The sequence below is a fragment of the Gorilla gorilla genome, chromosome 2 (genome assembly GCF_029281585.2).
Source record: "Gorilla gorilla gorilla isolate KB3781 chromosome 2, NHGRI_mGorGor1-v2.1_pri, whole genome shotgun sequence".
NCBI classification, from domain to species: Eukaryota; Metazoa; Chordata; class Mammalia; order Primates; family Hominidae; genus Gorilla; species Gorilla gorilla.
In genome coordinates this window covers 56,838,670-56,857,599 of record NC_086017.1, presented here as the reverse complement: position 1 = coordinate 56,857,599, position 18,930 = coordinate 56,838,670, and the positions used below count along the sequence as shown (strand labels likewise).

General features: G+C 51.6%; 2 protein-coding genes across 10 annotated transcripts in view; one reads left to right on the top strand and one right to left on the bottom strand.

Moving 5' to 3' along the window:
- NBEAL2 (neurobeachin like 2) overlaps positions 1-2,791 on the bottom strand; it is a 29,550-nt gene extending 26,759 nt beyond the window's left edge. For all 5 annotated transcript variants that reach the window (XR_010132809.1, XM_004034040.5, XM_055382200.2 and 2 more), the window contains exon 1: positions 2,681-2,791. Coding sequence is in view for 4 of the 5 variants with exons in the window: in XM_004034040.5 (XP_004034088.1) it covers positions 2,681-2,731 (51 nt within the window). In the remaining variant the exon portion in view is untranslated. The remainder of the gene's footprint in view (positions 1-2,680) is intronic.
- The window catches only part of CCDC12 (coiled-coil domain containing 12), a 65,150-nt gene that overhangs the window by 6,423 nt on the left and 39,797 nt on the right, over positions 1-18,930 (top strand). For 2 of the 5 annotated variants that reach the window (XM_055382210.2, XM_063703741.1), the window contains one exon: positions 5,804-5,947. In XM_055382210.2, the coding sequence (XP_055238185.1) occupies positions 5,813-5,947 (135 nt within the window). In that variant the 5' untranslated portion in view covers positions 5,804-5,812. The other 3 variants (XM_055382209.2, XM_019023370.4, XM_019023371.4) reach the window with 3 other exon arrangements.

Sequence of the window (18,930 nt, the reverse complement as noted above, 5' to 3'; positions counted from 1 at the left end):
CGTAGTAGGACCCTGCCTTGGTTTCCCCACCAGGGCCCTAAGGAGCTCCAACTGAGTGAAGTCCTGGGAATGCTCTGACCCTTCCCTCTTCCCTCAGCAGCCACCCACAGCCCCCTCCCTCACTATGAGGCCCCCAGTTGAGCCGGGCCCACAGGGGGAGGGGGTGGGTGGGTCTAAACCTGGGGTCTTTAAGGAAGAGGAAGGGCAGGAAGGAGTTACTCCCCCATCTCCATCCCCACCCAGACCCACAACTGGGGAAACAGGTTTGCCAGCTGATGTCAGCTCTCACTGCTGAAGGGAGGGGTGCAGGTGTTGCTGGCTGGGTGGCTGGCCAACTAAAGGGTCTCTAAACACCCACTTTCAGCTCTGCCCCTTACCTTGCACTCCCCCTCCCCAAGCACACACACAATAGGTCCCTAACAGGACTCAAAGTTGCATAGCCTACTCCTCCCTGGATTGGGGGTTCCAGGATCAGGGGCAGGAGCAGGCGGGCAGGAAGGCGAGCTGGGAGGCTGGCCCTAGCTTCCTCTTCCCAGGCAGCCTGGCCCCGCCTGGCTCCTGGGTTTGCTGTTACATCCTGGATTTGTTTGCCTGGCCCCAGGCTGCCCCCTGTCTGCTCAGGCTTCCAAAGCTACAACCTGCCAGCCTATGCTCCATACCTGCCCTGCTAGGTGAGGAGCTCCGGGACGGGGAGGCTCAGCACAGATATGAGCCATAACCACCTCCTGAGGGGATGGGGGGTGGCCATGTACAGAGCTCAGCTAGATGGGGCATCAGGAGGCAACCATGCTGGAGTTACTGTCCTGGGAGATACCAAGACACTCCCAGCAGCCTGCCACCCAGGCTGAAGACCTATCATTAACATCCCTCACACTCATCAGCTGGTTTAAGACCCCTTTACCTGCCCATGCACCTAGAACCTGCCCATAGCTATGGGGCAGTCCGAGGAAGGAGGACTAGGGGTAGGCTTCTCTTCAAACCCTCTGCTCCTTCACAACCACTGGGGATGGAGGCAGAGAAGCTGGGGCGAGGGGACCCAATGGGGCCAGGAAAACAGGAGCCTTCTCTGGTCTGGACCAGCTATAATGGCTACCTCTCCGCAGAGTCCAGGAAGCCCCTGAGGTCAGGGCTGCGTTAGTTTTTTATTTTTATTTTATTTTTTTGAGACGGAGTCTCACTCTGTCACCAGGCTGGAGTGCAGTGGCGCGATCTCGGCTCACTGCAACCTCTGCCTCCCTGGTTCAAGCGATTCTCCTGCCTCAGCCTCCCGAGTAGCTGGGATTACAGGCACACCCCACCACGCCCGGCTAATTTTTGTATTTTAGTAGAGATGGGATTTCACCATGTTGGCCAGGATGGTCTCGATCTCCTGACCTTGTGGTCTGCTCGCCTCGGCCTCCCAAAGTGCTGGGATTACAGGTGTGAGCCACCGTGTCCGGCCAGGGCTGTGTCAGTTTTACAGGCAGGAAGCAGAAGCTCAGAAGTCGAGTTCGATCTGAGTTATACCAAAGAGGGACTCTACTCCATGCCTGGCCTCCTGCCGGGGCCTGGACCTCTCACAACCTGAGCGGACTGAAGAGGCTGTGGTCCTTCTGGCCTGGACTCCAGGTCCGTGGAAGACAGTGGGCCAGCCTCCTTATGGAGGGCCAGCGTGTCTGAGCATGAATTCCCCCCACTGACAAACTGTTCAGGGCACACAATGGTCCATTGTGCCCAGGGCACACCTGAGCCAGGAGCATGATGCCAGGCAGGTGCAGGGAGGGAGGTGCTGGGTGAAGGGGAGGGGAGTGTTACCCTGGGATCCCTCCCTGCTGTGGGTACAGAAGGAAAATGGGGGACTATGTGTGTGAGACGGTATGAGTGATACCAGGTTCTCAGCTGATGGGACACCCACGTCTGAGTCACTCCCCTCACCTTCTGACTCCACCTAAAGTATTTTCTGAGATGGGTGGGGAGCTCAGGAGGAACGGGCCTCCCTCCAACCTTTTCAGACATCCCTCAGGGCCTCAAGGACCCACCCTCACCCTGGGCATCCAGAGGAAAACCTTTTCTTCTGCTCCTAGAGAGGTCCTGGGTCTACCCCTCAGAATCGGGGTGGGGTGGGGTGGGTCATTTCAAGTCAGGGAAGAGCTTATCACAGCCTGTTCGCTGGGGTGTGGGGGGATGCTACTCAAGAAGGACCTGAAGTGGGAGCATTCCCCTTCCACACACCTCCCTACGTTGGCCCACACCCCCAGACCCGTTGGCCACGACCACCCAATCAGGCCGCGCCCAAGGGAGAGGCAGCTCAGAAACAAATTGAGTCCCCCTCCCCCTAGCCTCCTGGCCAGTCTCCAGGTCTCTCCAGGTCTCAGTTTCCCCATTTGTAAAAAGGCCAAGTGTCCGGCCGCCTCGGCCCAGGCCACTCTCCTCTAGCAAGAAAGACTCAGGCTGCACGGTCCTGCTCGCGGGGGTGGGTTGCTATGAAGTGCACGACCGCGAGCTCTGTCCCCAAGGCATAAGTGCCAGAGGCACCCGGCGGGCTGGGGGCACACACGTGTGTGCGGAGCCGGAGCATGCCCTGCGCGCGCGCGCGACTACGCGGCCCCAGCGGCGCGGGGCGCAGGTGCAGCAGGCGCGGGGCGCGCGAAGCTGGGGGCACCGCGAGTGCGGGTGCGGGCGCGGGGCGGGGCGGGCTCACCTGCGCGTAGTAGAGCAGCCACAACTCGTACAGCCGCTCCGAGGCGGCCATGGCCCGGCCCGGCTCCGGCCCTGCTGCACGCCACCTGTCGCCGCCTCCTCCGCGCCGCCCGCCGGTTGCCCTCGGCCAGGCCCATGGGCGGAGGGCGTCACTCCGGGGCGGAGCGGCGCGGTACTACTGGGGAAGTCTGCGGCTGTGGCCTCCGCGGCGCAGAGCCACCCAAGTCTGCTCGCTCCTCCTCCTCCTCACTGCTGGCCGCCGCCCGGCTTCCTGCACTTCGCTGCAGTCACCGCCGCCCCGCCTCTCCTGGGACCGTGTAAAGGGCGGAGAGCCTGGCAGGAGGAGGGGCCTATGGGCCGGGCGGCCCGGGAGGGTGCCCTGCCGCCCTGCCCCACCAGTGCCATTGGAAGGGCCAGCCTGAGCCTCCGGGACGAGGGTCGGGGTGAGGAATTCCAGACTTCCCCAGGGTCTGAATCCGCCCAGGACGCTGCTCGCCTGACTGCATTTGCCGCCATTCAGGGAAGGGGCGGCGGGCCGCGTGGAGGTGGCGAGGGTCCTTCAACAATAATCACCACCACAACCATGACGACCCCTTGTAGCGCTTATCAAATGCCAGGTGCTACTCTGTCGCTTTATGGGAAGACCGAAACGCAACTTTTGAGCTCTAGCTGTTTGTGGAGTGTGATGGCGGGAAGTTAGAGAGTAGCAGGACTAGCCTGAAATACCTTCGGGGCCGCGGTGTCCTCCCAGATCCCAGAGAGGCTTAGACCGTTCCCACGGGTCCCCCTCCCTCCTCCAGGAAGCCTTCCCAAACGCTCCAGTGGAGGGGCTCCCCCCATTCCCCAACTCCAAGGCCCAGAACTTGCTTCACATATGTTGTTTCTTTAACCTCAACAGGTGGGTGCCTCATGGCTCTGTTTTTTGTTTTTGAGACAGAGTCTCACTCTGTCGCCCAGGCTGGAGTGCAGTGACTCGATCTCGGCTCACTGCAACCTCCGCCTCCTGGGTTCAAGTGATTCTCCTGGCTCAGCCTCCCGAGTAGCTGGGACTACAGGCGTGTGTCACCAGGCCCAGCTAATTTTTTGTATTTTTAGTAGAGACGGGGTTCCACCGTGTTAGCCAGGATGGTCTGGATTTCCTGACTTCATGATCCACCCGCCTCGACCTCCCAAAGTGCTGGGATTATAGGCATGAGCCAGCGCACCCGGCCGGCTCTGTTTTACAGATGGAGAAACTGAGGCCCAAGTTGACCAAATGAGGACCACCTGGGCAGCAGGGGCAGGGACCCAGGCTTGACTGACTCTTTTTTGGGTCCCTGCCACCATCACCCCGTGCCCCTTTCCCCATCCCCTTACCTCACAGTCTGGACATGGGGAAAGGGGCACGGGGTGATGGTGGCAGGGACCCAACCCCTGGTGTTGGGCAGGGATCAGGCCCTTTGTTGGGGCTGGGGAGAAGTTTTCTGGGCCCAGAGAGGTGCTACTGGTTCCAGGAGTTGACCAGTCTGGAGACTCCTAGACCTTGGGTGGCCAAGAGAACAGAGACCCTGTCCTGTTTTGTTCTCCCAGCTTCTTGGTTCACCTCTGGCCTTTTGTCCTGCTTCATCCATCATAGCTCTGAGCTGAGGTTTCCTGAGCACCTCCAACCTGCATGCCAGGCCTTGGCAGAGCAACCCATCCACTACAGGGAAGAAGGCTTAGACAGACCCAGGTTAATGAGGACAAGAGGGTTAGTGAAGGGAGGGCCAGATCTGCAGTCTGTGGCCCATGGGCCTCTGAAGGGAGTTGGAAGGGGAAGAGTGGATGTCCACCTGTAGCCAGCTTGGGAAGGGAAGACTCAGGGAGGGAACAGCCTAAGAGGCTAGTTGTCCCCTGGCAGTGGAGATGGGGAGGGGGCAGCATGGTCTCCTATTCCCAAGTGAGAGGGGGTGTGGCTTTGGGGACCCCCACATACTGAAAGAATATCTTGACTTCAGCCTAAGTGGTCTCGCGGTTATCAGGACACTCTAGTTCATGCAGGAAAGAAGACTCTGGCAGCTTCCGCTGGGTAGCCATGAATCTTGTGGCGACTTGCAGTCGAGGCCACCCCAAGTCTTTCTAAGCTGGGGATTGGGGGCAGTACTTGAGGCCCACTGGACCCAGGTTGGGGTTTGCTCTTCCCTGGGAAAGGTAACTTGACCCTGAGGACTTTGCTGCTCCAGGAGGGGATGGGAATGAGAGGGGATCATCTTTGAGTCCAGAGGGAAACAGCCATACAGTCAGGTCCCCCTCACTGTGCAGGCTTTGTCTGAGCTGAGAGTGGTCACAGAGGGGCTTAGGGGCGCTTGTCAGGTGAGTCCGGGGAGCCACTGACAGCTGCAGAGGTGTAAGTCATACCTTCTATTAGGGTGGGATTGAAGTGGAGGATCAGGGAAGGCTTTTTTTTTTTTTTTTTTTTTTTTTGAGACGGAGTCTTGCTCTGCTGCCAGGCTGGAGTGCAGTGGCACGATCTCGGCTCACTGCAACCTCCGCCTCTCTGGTTCAAGCGATTCTCTTGCCTCAGCCTCCCGAGTAGCTGGGATTACAGGCACGCGCCACCACGCCCAGTTAATTTTTGTATTTTTAGTAGAGATGGAGTTTCACCATGTTGGCCAGGATGGTCTCCATCTCCTGACCTCGTGGTCCGCCCTCCTCGGCCTCCCAAAGTGCTGGGATTACAGGCGTGAGCCACCGCGCCCGGCCCAGGGAAGGTTTCTTGAAGGCATTCGAGCCTTGTCAGGTCAAGTGGACAAGGATGAGTCAGGGCATTCCAAGAGGCCAGCATGGAGTGATTAGTGTGGTTAGTACTTGGGCAAAACCGGAGCGATCGACGCACTCTTTTCTCCTTCTGTCAGGTCTGAATTCCACTTGCTGCTCTTTTTTACTGATCAGCGTTGGATAAATCGAGCCTTAGCTTTTTTTTTTTCTTTTCTTTTCTTTTTTTGCTGGCTCCCCACCCACTAGGCAAGTTGCCCGGAAGAATAAGGGCGGGGCGGGGCGGGGCGGGCTCGCCCATAATAACCCCGCATTGATTGGCTTTTAGGAACTCCCAGTCTCTCATTCTCGTCCTTGGATTGGCCGCGAGACATTTATCCACTCTCCTTAGGCCTGCGCGATGCAAGACGGGAGAAAAGGAGGGGCGTACGCGGGCAAGATGGAGGCGACTACGGCTGGTGTGGGCCGGCTAGAGGAAGAGGCGTTGCGGCGAAAGGAACGGCTGAAGGCCCTACGGGAGAAAACCGGGCGCAAGGTGAGAAGTGTGGAGTGAGGGTCGTAGTTGAGGCGTCCAGCGTTCGGGGTCCGGGTCGCGCTTGAGGAGAGCAGAGGGCTAATAAGGAAAGACAGCTGCCGAGGGCGCGCATGCGCGGGCGCTAACGCATGCGCGAGAAGACGGCGCCCTCCCACGATGTCTGGGACTGCTTGGCGTGGGACTCCTCTGGCGCTGGTGCGGTCGTCGCGCAAGCGCGGGGGTGGGTAAGGCAGTGGTCAGCGACCCGCAGTCCATCTGACTCCTGCTTCCCGGGTGTTGCTCGTGTAGGTGTCTAGGGCTGCCTGTAGGTTCAGATGCTTGTTGGGTTAGGCGTGATTTGTTCCGTTCCTCTATGGCCTAGCTGGTCTTTAACCCCCGCCTTCGATTCTGAGTCAGACAGACACCCCAGTCCGGCAGCACTCCTTGGACAGGGCAGCAAGTGACAGCAATGGGTATACAGCCGGAGTCATTTCGTGCAAAAATCAAAAAGAGGCCGGGCACGGTGGCTCACGCCTGTAATCCCAGTGCTTTGGGAGGCCGAGGCAGGCGGATCACTTGAGGTTAGTAGTTCGAGACCAGGCTGGGTAACATGGTGAAACCCCGCCTCTACTAAAAATACAAAAATTAGCCGGGCGTGGTGGTGCGCGCCTGTAATCCCAGCTTCTCGGGAGGCTATGGCAGGAGAACCGCTTGAGCCTTGGAAGCAGAGGTTGTAGTGAGCCGAGATCTCGCCACTGTGCTCCAGCCTGGGCAACAGAGCGAGATTCCGTCTCAAAAAAAAAAAAAAGTCGAAAATAAAAGATTTAGCCGGGCGCGGTGGCTCACGCGCCCAGTACTTTGGGAGGCCGAGGTGGGCGGATCACGAGGTTAGGAGATCGAGACCATCCTGGCTAACACGGTGAAACTCTGTCTCTACTAAAAATACAAAAAATTAGCCGGGCGTGGTGGCGGGTGCCTGTGGTCCCAGCTACTCGGGAAGCTGAGGCAGGAGAATGGCGTCAACCCAGGAGGCGGAGCTTGCAGTGAGCCGAGATCCTGCCACTGCACTCCAGCCTGGGCGACAGAGCGAGACTCCGTCTCAAAAAAAAAAAGATTTATTTCTAACTAAGGGTGGGCCTTAGAAATTGGGAGCGAGGGCCGGGCACAATGGCTGGTGCCTGTAATCCCGCACTTTGGGAGGCCCAGGCGGGCAGATCATCTGAGGTCAGGAGTTCGAGATCAGCCTGATCAACATGGTGAAACCCCATTTCTACTGAAAATACAAAAATTAGCCAGATGTGGTGGCAGGCACCTGTAATCCCAGTTACTCGGGAGGCTGAGGCAGGAGGATTTCTTGAACCGGGAGGCAAAGGTTGCAGTGAGCCGAGATCGCGCCACTGCATTCCAGCCTAGGTTACAGAGTGAGACTGGTCTCAAAAAAAAAAAAAAAAAAATTGGGAAAAAAGAAGAGGGCCTTAGTTCTTTCTTTGGGGATGGGCCTACTAGCCTATTAATTGCCATATTCGGAAGCATTTTTCTTTGCTGTCGTTTAACAGCAAATGAAAAGTTCCATTTCTACTTTGTTCATCTTTCCAACGTAATGGAGAGGAAGAAGAATTCTGAAATTCACTACCTGTGTGCAAACCCTAGTTTGCTTTTTGACTTGGACTTGGGACACATTGCTTCATCTCTCTGAGCTGGGTTTCTTCATGTCTCCAGTGGGGAATGACAATCCGTACACATTCATTCTCATTGGGTTATTGTGAGATCTAATGGGATAATCTGTGTGAAAGGGCTATAGAGACAGACCAATGAGGGCCGTAGTTTTAGATGGGTGAAAACTGTGTCCTTCAGTGTATGAGGTACAAAGAATGTTAAATAGCTAGACCTGTCAGATGGGGGGCACTTCCCACTTTCCAACTGAAAAACAAAACAGGCTGGACAGTCTGACCCCTATTTTCCTTACTGCATGGCAGTCTGGGGGTCCTGTGTGAAAGTGAAAAGGGAAGTAATAGAGTGTGAAAGCTGGCTAGAGTGGCTTCTGCTTTTGTTGGCTGCCTGTGGAACATATCAGACAGCCCCTAAATTGCCTGTCCCAGAGAAGCTCAAACCTCAGCCTTTCAAACAATGGCTAGTTCACCTGAGCTGTTCGCTTGGATTTAGGGCAGGTTATTGGGGCCGGGTTTGAGGTCGGAATGCAACGGACAAAATAGCATCCACAGAGCCCATTGCCAGGGAAGGACGTGCTAGATCATCAGGAGAACTGGCTTTTAAAGAGGGATCCTCTCAGTGGGCTGGAAGTATGGCCTGATTGTTATTTTTTCTATGTTTTAAAATTGTGGGAAAATACACATACAGTTTACTATTTTAACCATTTTAAATGTATAATTCAATGTCCAGAACGTTTTCATCATCCCAAACTCTGTACCCGTTAAACAATAACTCTCCATTCCCCCTTTCCCCAGCCCCTGGCAATCACTGTTCTACTTCCTGTCTCTGAATTTGACTATAGGTACCTCATATAATCAAATCATACAGTATTTGTCCTTCTGTGACTGGCTTATTTTACTTAGCATGTCTTCACACTTCATCCATGTTGTAGCATATGTCAGAATCTCAGTCTGTTTTTAAAGGCTGAATAATATTCCGTTGTGTATACCATGTTTTGTTTAGTTGGGTTGCTTCTACGTTTTGCCTGTTGTGAATAACGCTGCTATAAACATGGGAGTACAAGGCCTGGTGCGGTGGCTCACGCCTGTAATCCCAGCACTTTGGGAAGCCGAGGTGGGCAGATCACGAAGTCAGGAGATCGAGACCATTCTGGCTAACACAGTGAAAACCTGTCTCTATTAAAAATACAAAAAATTAGCCGAGCGCGGTGGCGGGCGCCAGTAGTCCCAGCTACTTGGGAGGCTGAGGCAGGAGAATGGCGTGAACCCGGGAGGCGGAGCTTGCAGTGAGCTGAGATGCGCCACTGCACTCCAGTCCAGCCTGGGTGACAGAGTGAGACTCCATCTCAAAAAAAAAAAAAAAAAAAGAAAAGAAGAAACATGGGAGTACAGATACCTGTTTGAGTATCTGCTTTAAATTCTTTTGGGTAGATAGCCAGAAGTGGAATTACTGGATCATATAGTAATTCTTTTTTTTTTTTTTTTGAGATGGAGTTTCACTCTTGTTGCCCAGGCTGGAATGCAATGGTGCAATCTCAGCTCACTGCAGCCTCCGCCTCCTGGGTTCAAGCAATTTTCCTGTCTCAGCCTCTCGAGTAGCTGGGATTAATTTTTTTTTTTTTTTTTTTTTTTTTGAGATGGAGTTTCGCTCTTGTTGCCCAGGCTGGAGTGCAATGGCACGATCTCAGCTCACTGCAACTTCCAACTCCTGGGTTCAAGCGATTCTCCTGCCTCAGCCTCCCCAGTAGCTGGGATTACAGGTGTATGCCACCACGCCCAGCTAATTTTTGTATTTTAGTAGAGACAGGGTGTCACCATGTTGGTCAGGCTGGTCTCAAACTCCTGACCTCAGGTGATCCACCCACCTCCACCTCCTAAAGTGCTGGGATTACAGGCGTGAGCCACCACACTGGGCCTTTTTTTTTTTTTTTTAATTCGGGTGATGTCAGGTGAGGAGAAGGGAGATCAGTCTCAAATCTGTCTTTTCGACGAACTAAAATCAGGGGTTTATATAGCAGGGAGAGGAATGTAACTATGTGTAGGGAAAACAGCTGGATCATATGATAATTCTCTGTTTAGCTTTTTGAGGAAACACCATAGTGTTTTCAGTAGTGGCTGCACCATTTACATTCCCAGCAGCAGTGTGCAAGGCTTCCAGTTTCTCCACATCCTCCCCAGCACTTATTATTTTATTTTCTTTCTTTCTTTTTTTTTTTTTTAAATGAGTCAGGAGTCTCACTGTGTTGCCCCAGTCCGGTCTTGAACTCCTGGGTTCAAGTGATCCTCCTGCCTTGGCATCCAAAAATGCTAGGATTACAAGTGTGAGCCACCAAGCCCAGCCATCTTCTTTTTTCGTTTTTTTAATTATAACCATCCTAATGGGTGTGAAGTGGTGGTATCCCATTGTGGTTTTGATTTGCATTTCCCCAGTGATGAGTGATGTTGAACATCCTTTCATATGCTTGTTTGCCACTTGTATATATGTTTTCTTTGAAGAAGTATCCAGATTCCTTTTGCCCATATTTTTAATTGGGCTCTTTTTCTTGTTATTGAGTTGTCATTGAATTGTTCATATATTCTGGATATTAAATCATTATTAGAGATGAGATTAGTGATATTTTTTCCCATTCTCTGGATTATCTTTTCATTCTCTTAGTAGTGTCATTTTTTTAAAAATTAATTTTTTGTAGAGATGGGGGTCTCACTGTGTTTCCCAAGCTGATCTCAAACACCTGGCCTCAGGCAGTCCTCCCGCTTTGGCCTCCCAAAGTGTTGGGATTATAGGTGTGAACCACCGCACCTGGTGGATAGTCTCATTTGCTGCGCAAAGAGTTTAAAATTTGATGAAGTTCAATTTATCTGTTTTTGATTTTGTTGCATGTATTTTTAGTGTCATATTTAATCCCTATAGTTCTTGAGTGATTTTTTTTATTAAGGTGAATGCCTGGGGACAGGACAGGTAAGGGTCTAAACTTTGAGTTGATTTTCCAGCCTGTGGCCCATTCTGCTGGACCTTTTAAGTGGGGAGTCTGGGGAGGAAGTATGACTGCCTGCTGTGGCCAGATAAAACCCCTTGAGTCTCCTCCTTCAGAGAGGAAGCGGCTTCACATTTTTAGTTCAGGTTTCTGATGTGACAACAGACACCAGGATTGAGCACCTTCTCTGCCTGCACTTGGAGAGCACCTGTCTGCCCCATGAGGATGGCATCTTGCTGGTTTCCTAGCACTCAGTGGCAGGTCCTTCATTGAGTTCTTACTGTGTGCATGGTTTTGCTGGAGGCCTTAGGAATTTCAGGCATGGAGTTGGTTTTCCTCACAGTTTTATCTTTCTTCCTAACTCTCACCAGACTATAAACTCATAATTTAGTGATATTAAGACAATTCAGGGTCCTGAGGTTGTGGCAGATGGAAAGAGACAAGATTAGGGGTTGCAATGTTTCCGTGTATTATTCTGTGCAAAACTCTCTTGTAGTCATGCAGCTGTAGTTTTACAAAGACTTCCTGGTCAGCCCACCTGATGCCACTTATTAGTGAGGAGAGCAAGGCAAGAGGCTGAGGAGAGCTGGGATGTCCAAGGCTGAGGAGGGGAAGTAATGTCTCCTGGATTCCAGCCCATGCAAGACCCCCTGGGGGAAGGGGATTCTGTAGAGGACACAGCACTGCCTGAAGCAGCATCTTGTAGGTCAGCCAGTTCCCGTTGACAGGTAGAAAGACAGTACTGCTGGGGTTCATTTTCCGGGAAAGCCAGGCAGAGCCTGAGGAAGCTTCATGGGAAGGCAGCATGGAACTTGAGCTGAGCCACGGAGGATGGGGAAGTGGGAGAAGGTCATCGAGGTAGCTGGAAAGGAGAGTGTTCCCAGGGAGCATTTTAGAGGTGGGAACATTCAGGTGCATAGAGGTGAGAGTGGAGATGCTCCAGGGAGTTTGACAGCAAGCACTTGGCAGTGATTGGGGCAGGGGTACAGTCTGAAAGTGCTGGACTGGGGTACTCTGGTAGCCAAGTTTTGCAAGAGCCAGGGTTTCCAGCAGGGATGGTAGCCAGCCTGGGCACACTTTTCTGTATTGTATTTGAACCTCATTTCCTGATGCTCATCCAGAAGTTCCAGGCTGGGTGAGTAGGTGAACAGTTCAAGGCTGTGTGGATGAAACTCTGGCATCTCTTTACAGTGCTGTCCGGCAGGGCAGTGTGAGGCCACTCTGTCCTCCTTTGACCTCTTTCTTCTTCAGCAGCCAAATGGAGGCTCTCTAAAGGTGATGATTAACTTGGCATAAACATGCCAAGCTTTCCGGAGCATTTGCCCTGAATTGGGCTGTCTCTTGCTGCTCTGAGACAGGGAGACTGGCTGTCTGGCTGACCAGCCCTTGGGGCTGAGGTCTGGCTGTCAAGTTGCAGGTTCCAGGCAACCAGCAATTCCTGGTTGTCACCTGGCTCTAGAGATTAGAGCAGCAGTGTTGCTCACTAGAACTTTGTGCAGTGATAGTGTTCTCTAATCTGCACTGTCTAGTACTGTAGCCATGGGCCACCTGTGACTTTCAAGCCCCTGAAATGTGGCTACCGGCCAGGCACAGTGGCTCATGCCTATTATCCAGGGGTGTCCAATCTTTTGGCTTCCCTGGGCCACAATGGAAGAAGAAGAATTGTCTTGGGCCACACATAATATACAGTAACACTAATGATAGCTGATGAGCTTTAAAAAAAAAAATCACAAAAAATATCTCATAATGTTTTAGGAAAGTTTACGAATTTGTGTTGGGCTGCATTTGAAGTGGTCCTGGGCCTTGGTCTGCGGGTTGGACAAGCTTGCTATAATCCCAGCATTTTGGGAGGTGGAGGCAGGAAGATCACTTGAGTCCAGGGGTTTGAGACCAGCCTGGGCAATATGACAAATCCCCATCTCCACAAAAAATACAAAAAATTAACCTGGAATGGTGTCGTGCACCTATAGTTCCAGCTACCTGGGAGACTGAGCGGGGAGAATTGCTTCAGCCTGGTAGGGGCAGAGGTTGCAATGAGCTGAGATCATGTCACTGCACCCCAGCCCGGGCAACAGTGTGAGACCCTGTCTCAAAAAAAAAAAAAAAAAAAAGAAATATGGCTACTGCAACATTTAATTTTAGTTAGTTTACATTTAAACAGCCACACTTGACTCGTGATTGCCTTATTGGACGGTGCATCTCTAGAGGACTTGCTCCCTTCAGCCTGACTTACAAGAAACTGTGTCTCTACCTGAGCTCCAGCTGTTGAGAGCTAAGGGGCAGGTGGAAACCCAGATGACCATCACATCAGCCTTGGGAGCCCAAAGCTGGGCAGAGGGCTTGGAAGTTGGCCATATTCATGGCTGGTATCTCCATCAGATGCTGATTTGGGGCCATCTGTGTATGTACCCTGTGGAGTTAAGTGCTGGTGATTCAGAGTGGTATAGTTGTGATTTACACACTCAAGAAATGGGAGTGCGGGCCAGGTGTGGTGTCTCACGCCTGTAATCCCAGTACTTTGGGAGGCCAAGGTGGGCAGATCGCTTGAGCTCAGGAGTTCAAGACCAGCATGGGCAACATAACAAGACGCCATCTCTACAAATATAAGTAAACAAAATTAGCCGGGCATGGTGGCCCGCGCCTGCAGTCCCAGCTATTCGGGAGGCTGAGGTGGGAGGATTAAAAAACAAACAGAAAGAAAAAAATGCACAGTGCAGAGAGTGGGAGCAATGCCAAGGTAGAAGGCATGCACTAGTACTCTCTGACTTGGGGGTACTAGGGAGGGTCCCTGGCCAGGTTGGGGGAGGGTAAAAGAGGGAACCAGAGGGAGGGGCTAGCAAGTCTTGCTGGAGGAACAGAGGCAGTGGGTGAGAGCCTAGTATGCTGGGTGAGGAGTCAGACTTGTCCATGTCCTGATCATGTCTCAAGAAGTTGCCTCTATCTCCATCCCATGTGGCCACATCCCCAGGCCCAGCAACCTGGTTGCAAAGTCAGCCAAGGCGATCACTGCCGCCTGTGTTGACAGCTTTTGGCAGGTTGGCAGTCATAACATTTGCGTGGCAGTTGTGGCAGAATCGTGTTCCATCCCTGAAGCAGGACTTCGAAGCAGGGTGTATTGCTTCATCCCTGTCTGATAGACCAGGAAACCCTGGGCTGAAGGAACATCCCACAGTCATGCTTTGAGTTGTTGCTGACCCTAGATTGTCCCTTAGGCTCTGGCCTTCTATCCCTCTACACCTCTCACCCCCAGGTGCTTGGGAATAAGTACCTCCTGGGAAGGAGCCTCCACCCATCACACATATAAACTGTAACCAGGCTGCCAGGTGGAGGCTGAGTGGTGGAGTGGAGAGAATGGACTTTGGAGACAGATCTGATTTAAACCTCTGCTCCGTTAATCGCATCTATGGTACTCAGAGCAAGCCTTGAAAAATCTGAGCCTCTCTCTTGTCTATAAAATCGAGATACAGCTTCTGAACTCATCAGTAGCTAGGAGAACAGAGAAAGATGCTGTCTAAGAAGTGTCTAGCTCAAGATCTTGTACACAGGCCTTTTATAAACGTGGATGCCTGTCCTTTCATCTTTACCCTCTTGTAAGTGGGGACATCCAGGTGGTCCTGCAGCCTTCTTCACTGGGTGACAGTGGGTGGAACTGGCCCCGGTTCCAGTGGAAGCAAAGAGGTCCTTCTCCTGCACCCTGGCCTTACTCATCCTAGCCCTAATTTTTTGAAGATGGAGTGTTAGCGCAAAGTGTTAGATTAAGAAGAAAATGGATTTGCAGAGCCACAGCCGAGGTGGAGTGTGAGTGCCCGTTCTTCCTAAGGACTCAGCTTTTCTGCCCAAGCTCTCAGACTCCAAGGTTGTGGAGGCAGTGAGAGGGAGAATCTTCTGGGTGGGAGATTTGGGGTTCCCAACACATACCTATGGTGAGCCAGCATTTCCTTCTGAGGCCCTCAATATGTTCATGTATGAAATGATGGTGTTGGATTTATCAGAGTTTCTCAGACTTACCTGTTCGTTGGGTTGTCTTGAGAGACAATTTGCAGTCCTTTTTTCTGGCCCTACCTCAGACCTATTGTGGTCTTGGTATACAGCCTATAAATTCATGCATTCTTAAAGTTCCCCAGGTGATTCTGATGCAGTTTTCTGGACATCTCTGATCAGTCCCTGGCATTCTCTCATTGGAAGAAGGATAGTTTTTTTTCCCTTGGAACCTTAGCTGCCCATGCTCACTGCAGGAACTCTGCAGCTAGCCACTAGTAAGTATTGATTGAGTACCAGCTGTGTGACAGGCCCTGGGGATACAGCTATGAACAAGACTTCCTCCTTGCCTCAAGGGGCTTCTATGGAAGGAATGGGAATACTTAGAAACAAGGAACATGGTGTCCCTGTTTATGTGTCCCAGGAACTTGGGAATGTGGTGTGTGTGTTGGGGAGAGGCTGTGCAGCTGCCCAGGCCGGGAAGACCACCACCTGGGAGTTCTGAGACAGGGGTGGAGCAGTGAGATGCCAAGATCTAGGGAAGAGCGTTCCAAGCTGAGCAAGACTAGCTTGGCATGTTTGAGGAGTAGGAGTAGAGTGAACAGTGGGAGGTATGGAAGGGGGATGAGGGTGGAGAGGGCCTGGGAGGCTGGGCTAGTTAGAAGGGGGCCTTGCAGACCACCAAGGCTGGACCTCAGGCTAAGGGTGTTGGGGAACCACTGGAGGTCTGAGCAAAGCTGACATGCCCTTGGATGCCTGTGTGTGGAGGTAGGAGGCAGCTGCAGGAGCCCAGGTGTGAGGCAGTGCGCACAGACAGGGTTCCTGAGATGGCGAAGTACAGGGGAGAGGGGCTTTGAAGGGGAAAGCAAGAGTCTGGCTTTGGCCACATTAAGCCAGAGATGACTGTTAGACAGGTAAGTGAAGAGAGACATAAGCAGGCATCTGGACTAGACACAGATACAGGATGTCAAGCCCTGGGGCTAGACGAGGCCCTCTGGTGACAGAGCTTAGACCACAGAGACAGAGGACTGGGAGATCATTCTGTGCCCTGAGGCTCGCTCTGCAGGTATTTAGCAGGAGTTAGAAGAATCCAAGGAAACTTGGTGGGGTGGGGCGGCATGAGGACAGTGGGGCTGAGAGAAGCCAGGCGAAGACTGGGGATGGGTTTTGGCAAGACAAGGTGATAGGTGAGCTTGGTCCAGCTGTTTCAGGGAAGTGTGTGGTGCCAGTGGAGTCCAGGCCAGCCGGGTTGAGGTGCAGCATGCTGGCCACAGCCTTCCTGTAAATTAAGCCTCCTTTCCACTGCTTGAAGTCCTCACTGGACCCCAGCCGGGACATCCATCCCTCCTCTCAGGAGGGTAGCGCCAGGCTGAGGCAGTGCCCTTATAGCCTTGCTGTCTGAACTCACCTGGTGTTTGGATGCTGGCAGCCTTCTTGCTGGTGCTCAGGTCTTCATATTGCCACTCTAGCAACTCTAGCCCCTTTCTTTCTTTCTTTCTTTCTTTCTTTCTTTCTTTCTTTCTTTCTTTCTTTCTTTCTTTCCTTCCTTCCTTCCTTCCTTCCTTCCTTCCTTCCTTCCTTCTTTCTTTCCTTCTTTCCTTCTTTCTTTTCTTTTCTCTTTTCTTTTCTTTTTTTTCTTTTTCTTTTCTTTTCTTTTTTCTTTTCTTTTCTTTTCGAGACAGAGTCTCACTCTGTCGCCCAGGCTGGGGTGCAGTGGCGCAGTCTCAGCTCACTGCAGCCTCTGCCCCGCCCTGTGCTCAAGCCATTCTCCTGCCTCAGCCACCTGAGTAGCTGGGATTATAGGTGTGTGTCACCACGCCCGGCTAATTTTTGTATTTTTAGTAGAGATGGGGTTTCGCCATGTTGTCCAGGCTGGTCTCAAACTCCTGGTCTCAAGTCGTCTCCCTGCTTTGGCCTCCCAAAGTGTTGGGATTATAGGCGTGAGCCACCGTGCCCAGCCCGCTTTCTTTCTTTCTTTCTTTTTTCAACCTGGGAGCACAGATTCAAGTTGCTGTAAATGTACACTTCCCCCTCCCCTGTCCTTTCTGTCCCTGCACGTAGGTCCTGAAGGCTGCACTGCAGCTCCTACAATATGACCACTGCTTCTGGGTCAGGCTGGCCGTTTCTCTCATGATTCCCTGCTCTCTGGACAGGTTGCTTTGCCCACCTGGCTCCGCCACCCAGCTCACTTTGGGATGTGTAGATAGGTAAGTCTCTTCACATCCTTTTTAGCTGGAAGATGGCCACAGTACCTCCTCCCTCCCAGGATAAGGGTTAAGTGAGATGGGGTGTGCAGAAGGGAGCTGAGAGGTGGGAAGTGTGATGTGTGCATTTATTCTTTCTCCTATACTCTTATTTTACCTCTGGTTGAGGGCCCCTTTAACTTGTACCTGAGACACCGCAGATGTGGAGAGGTAAGGGAGCAAATACAATCACACAGGGCCAATCCCTTGTCCTCTGGAGATGGAGCCAGAGGGATGGGCCAGGGAGCCCACCGCCTCCTGGCCAAGTTTGGGGGTGCTCTTCCTCTGGGATAGAATTGGTGCTGCCCTCATCCCTTGGAGCTGTGCAAGGAGGGGCTCTGCAGTGAGCTACAGGGAAGAGAATGGGACCTCATTCAGTTTGGTCTGATATGCTGGAGAGAAACACCTGGCCTGGGCGAAGGGTGAGCCTTTCTCTGGATTTCCCTCAGAGGGCACGGTTTCCATCGAGGCAGATGGGTGGCTATTCAGGATCCTTCACGGTTTAGCTCACCTGTGGTGGCTGAAGCACCCTCCATGTAGCAGAAGAGGCACTAGACAGCCACAAGACAAGGTTCCTCTTTCTTGCTGTGCCAGTGACACAGTTGTTCCGCCACAGTCTCCCGTTTGGTTGACTTCTGTGGTATTACAAGGTGTAAGTTGTGTTCCCCAGGCCTCATTGATAGGGGGCAGGGAATTGGAAAGCAAAGGAATCTTGAAATTCAAGCTGGTTTTTAATCTTTCTGTTAGCTTTTGCAACAAAAGAATTTGCATGGTGTTGATGGTGAATCCCTCAGTTTTTTTCTCCTGTCTCCTGGAGCCAGGAGGGTGTGAATGGGGTGTGCTTCCCTCTCAGTGTCCAAGTAGCTGTCTTCTGGATGTGCTTGGGAGTCCTTAATCTTCTCTTTGGAGGACTTTTTCCTTACGGTCCTCTTGACTTAGTTCTCTCTAGATTTTAATTATTTTATTTTTGATTTCTAAGTGGGCTTAAGTTTTTCTTTTTAATGACTTCATAGTGGCATAAAAAATCTTTTTAATTAAGCATACAAACTATACAGAGAGAAAAGTACACACATCAGCTCAGTAATTTTCCTAAGGTGAACATGCCCATGTCATCAGTCACTCAGATCAAGAAACATGATAACATCCCAGAATCACCTCTCAGGTGCTCACTCTCCAAGGGGAACCACTCTGGACTTGTAACACAAGAAGTTGCCTTCCTTCCTTTTGAACCTTATATAAATGGAATTAAACAGTATGTAGTTTTCTGTATCTGGCCTCTTTCATTCATCATATGTTTGTCAGTTGTTGGGTGTGGAATTAGTGCATTCTTATTTCTGTATAGTATTCCATTGTTTGAACAGACCAGATTTTATCCATTCTCCTCTGGATTTTCAGGCTGGAACTATTATGGATTGTGCTGCTCTTCCCAGTCTTGTACATGTCTTGGTGAACATATGTACCCATCTGTAGGATCTTTGCCTAGGAGTGGAATTGCTAGGCCGTAGGGTGTATATAGGACAGATACTGTTAAACACTTTTGCAAAATGGCTCTACTATTTTGCACTCTGACCAGCACTGTATGGCGGTTCCTCTCTAATACTTGGTATTAGAGAGGTATTAGTTAGTTTTTTTCATGTTAGCCAGGCTGGTGGAGGTATAGTGTATCCTTCTGTGGTTTAAATTTGTATTTCCTACCTAATGAAGTTGCATTATCTTTTCATATGTTTATGCGAAGTGCCTGTTCATGTCTTTCACCTCTTCTCCTTTTTATTCAGTTGCCTGTTTTTCCTATTGATTTCTAGAAGTTTCTTATGTGTCCTTTGTTCTGTGTATGTGATGTGACTATCTCTTCTGCCTGCCTTGGCTTTGACTTTTCAGGCGTTTAAAATTGAATTTTTTTTTTTTTTTTTTGAGATAGAGTTTCGCTCTTGTTGCCCAGGCTGGAGTGCAATGGCACAATCTTGGCTCACTGCAATCTCCGCCTCCTGGGTTCAAGCAATTCTTGTGCCTCAGCCTCCTGAATAGCTGGGATTACAGGTGCCCACCACCATGCCCAGCTAATTTTTGTATTTTTAGTAGAGACAGGGTTTTACCATGTTGGCCAGGCTGGTCTTGAACTCCTGACCTCAGGTGATCCA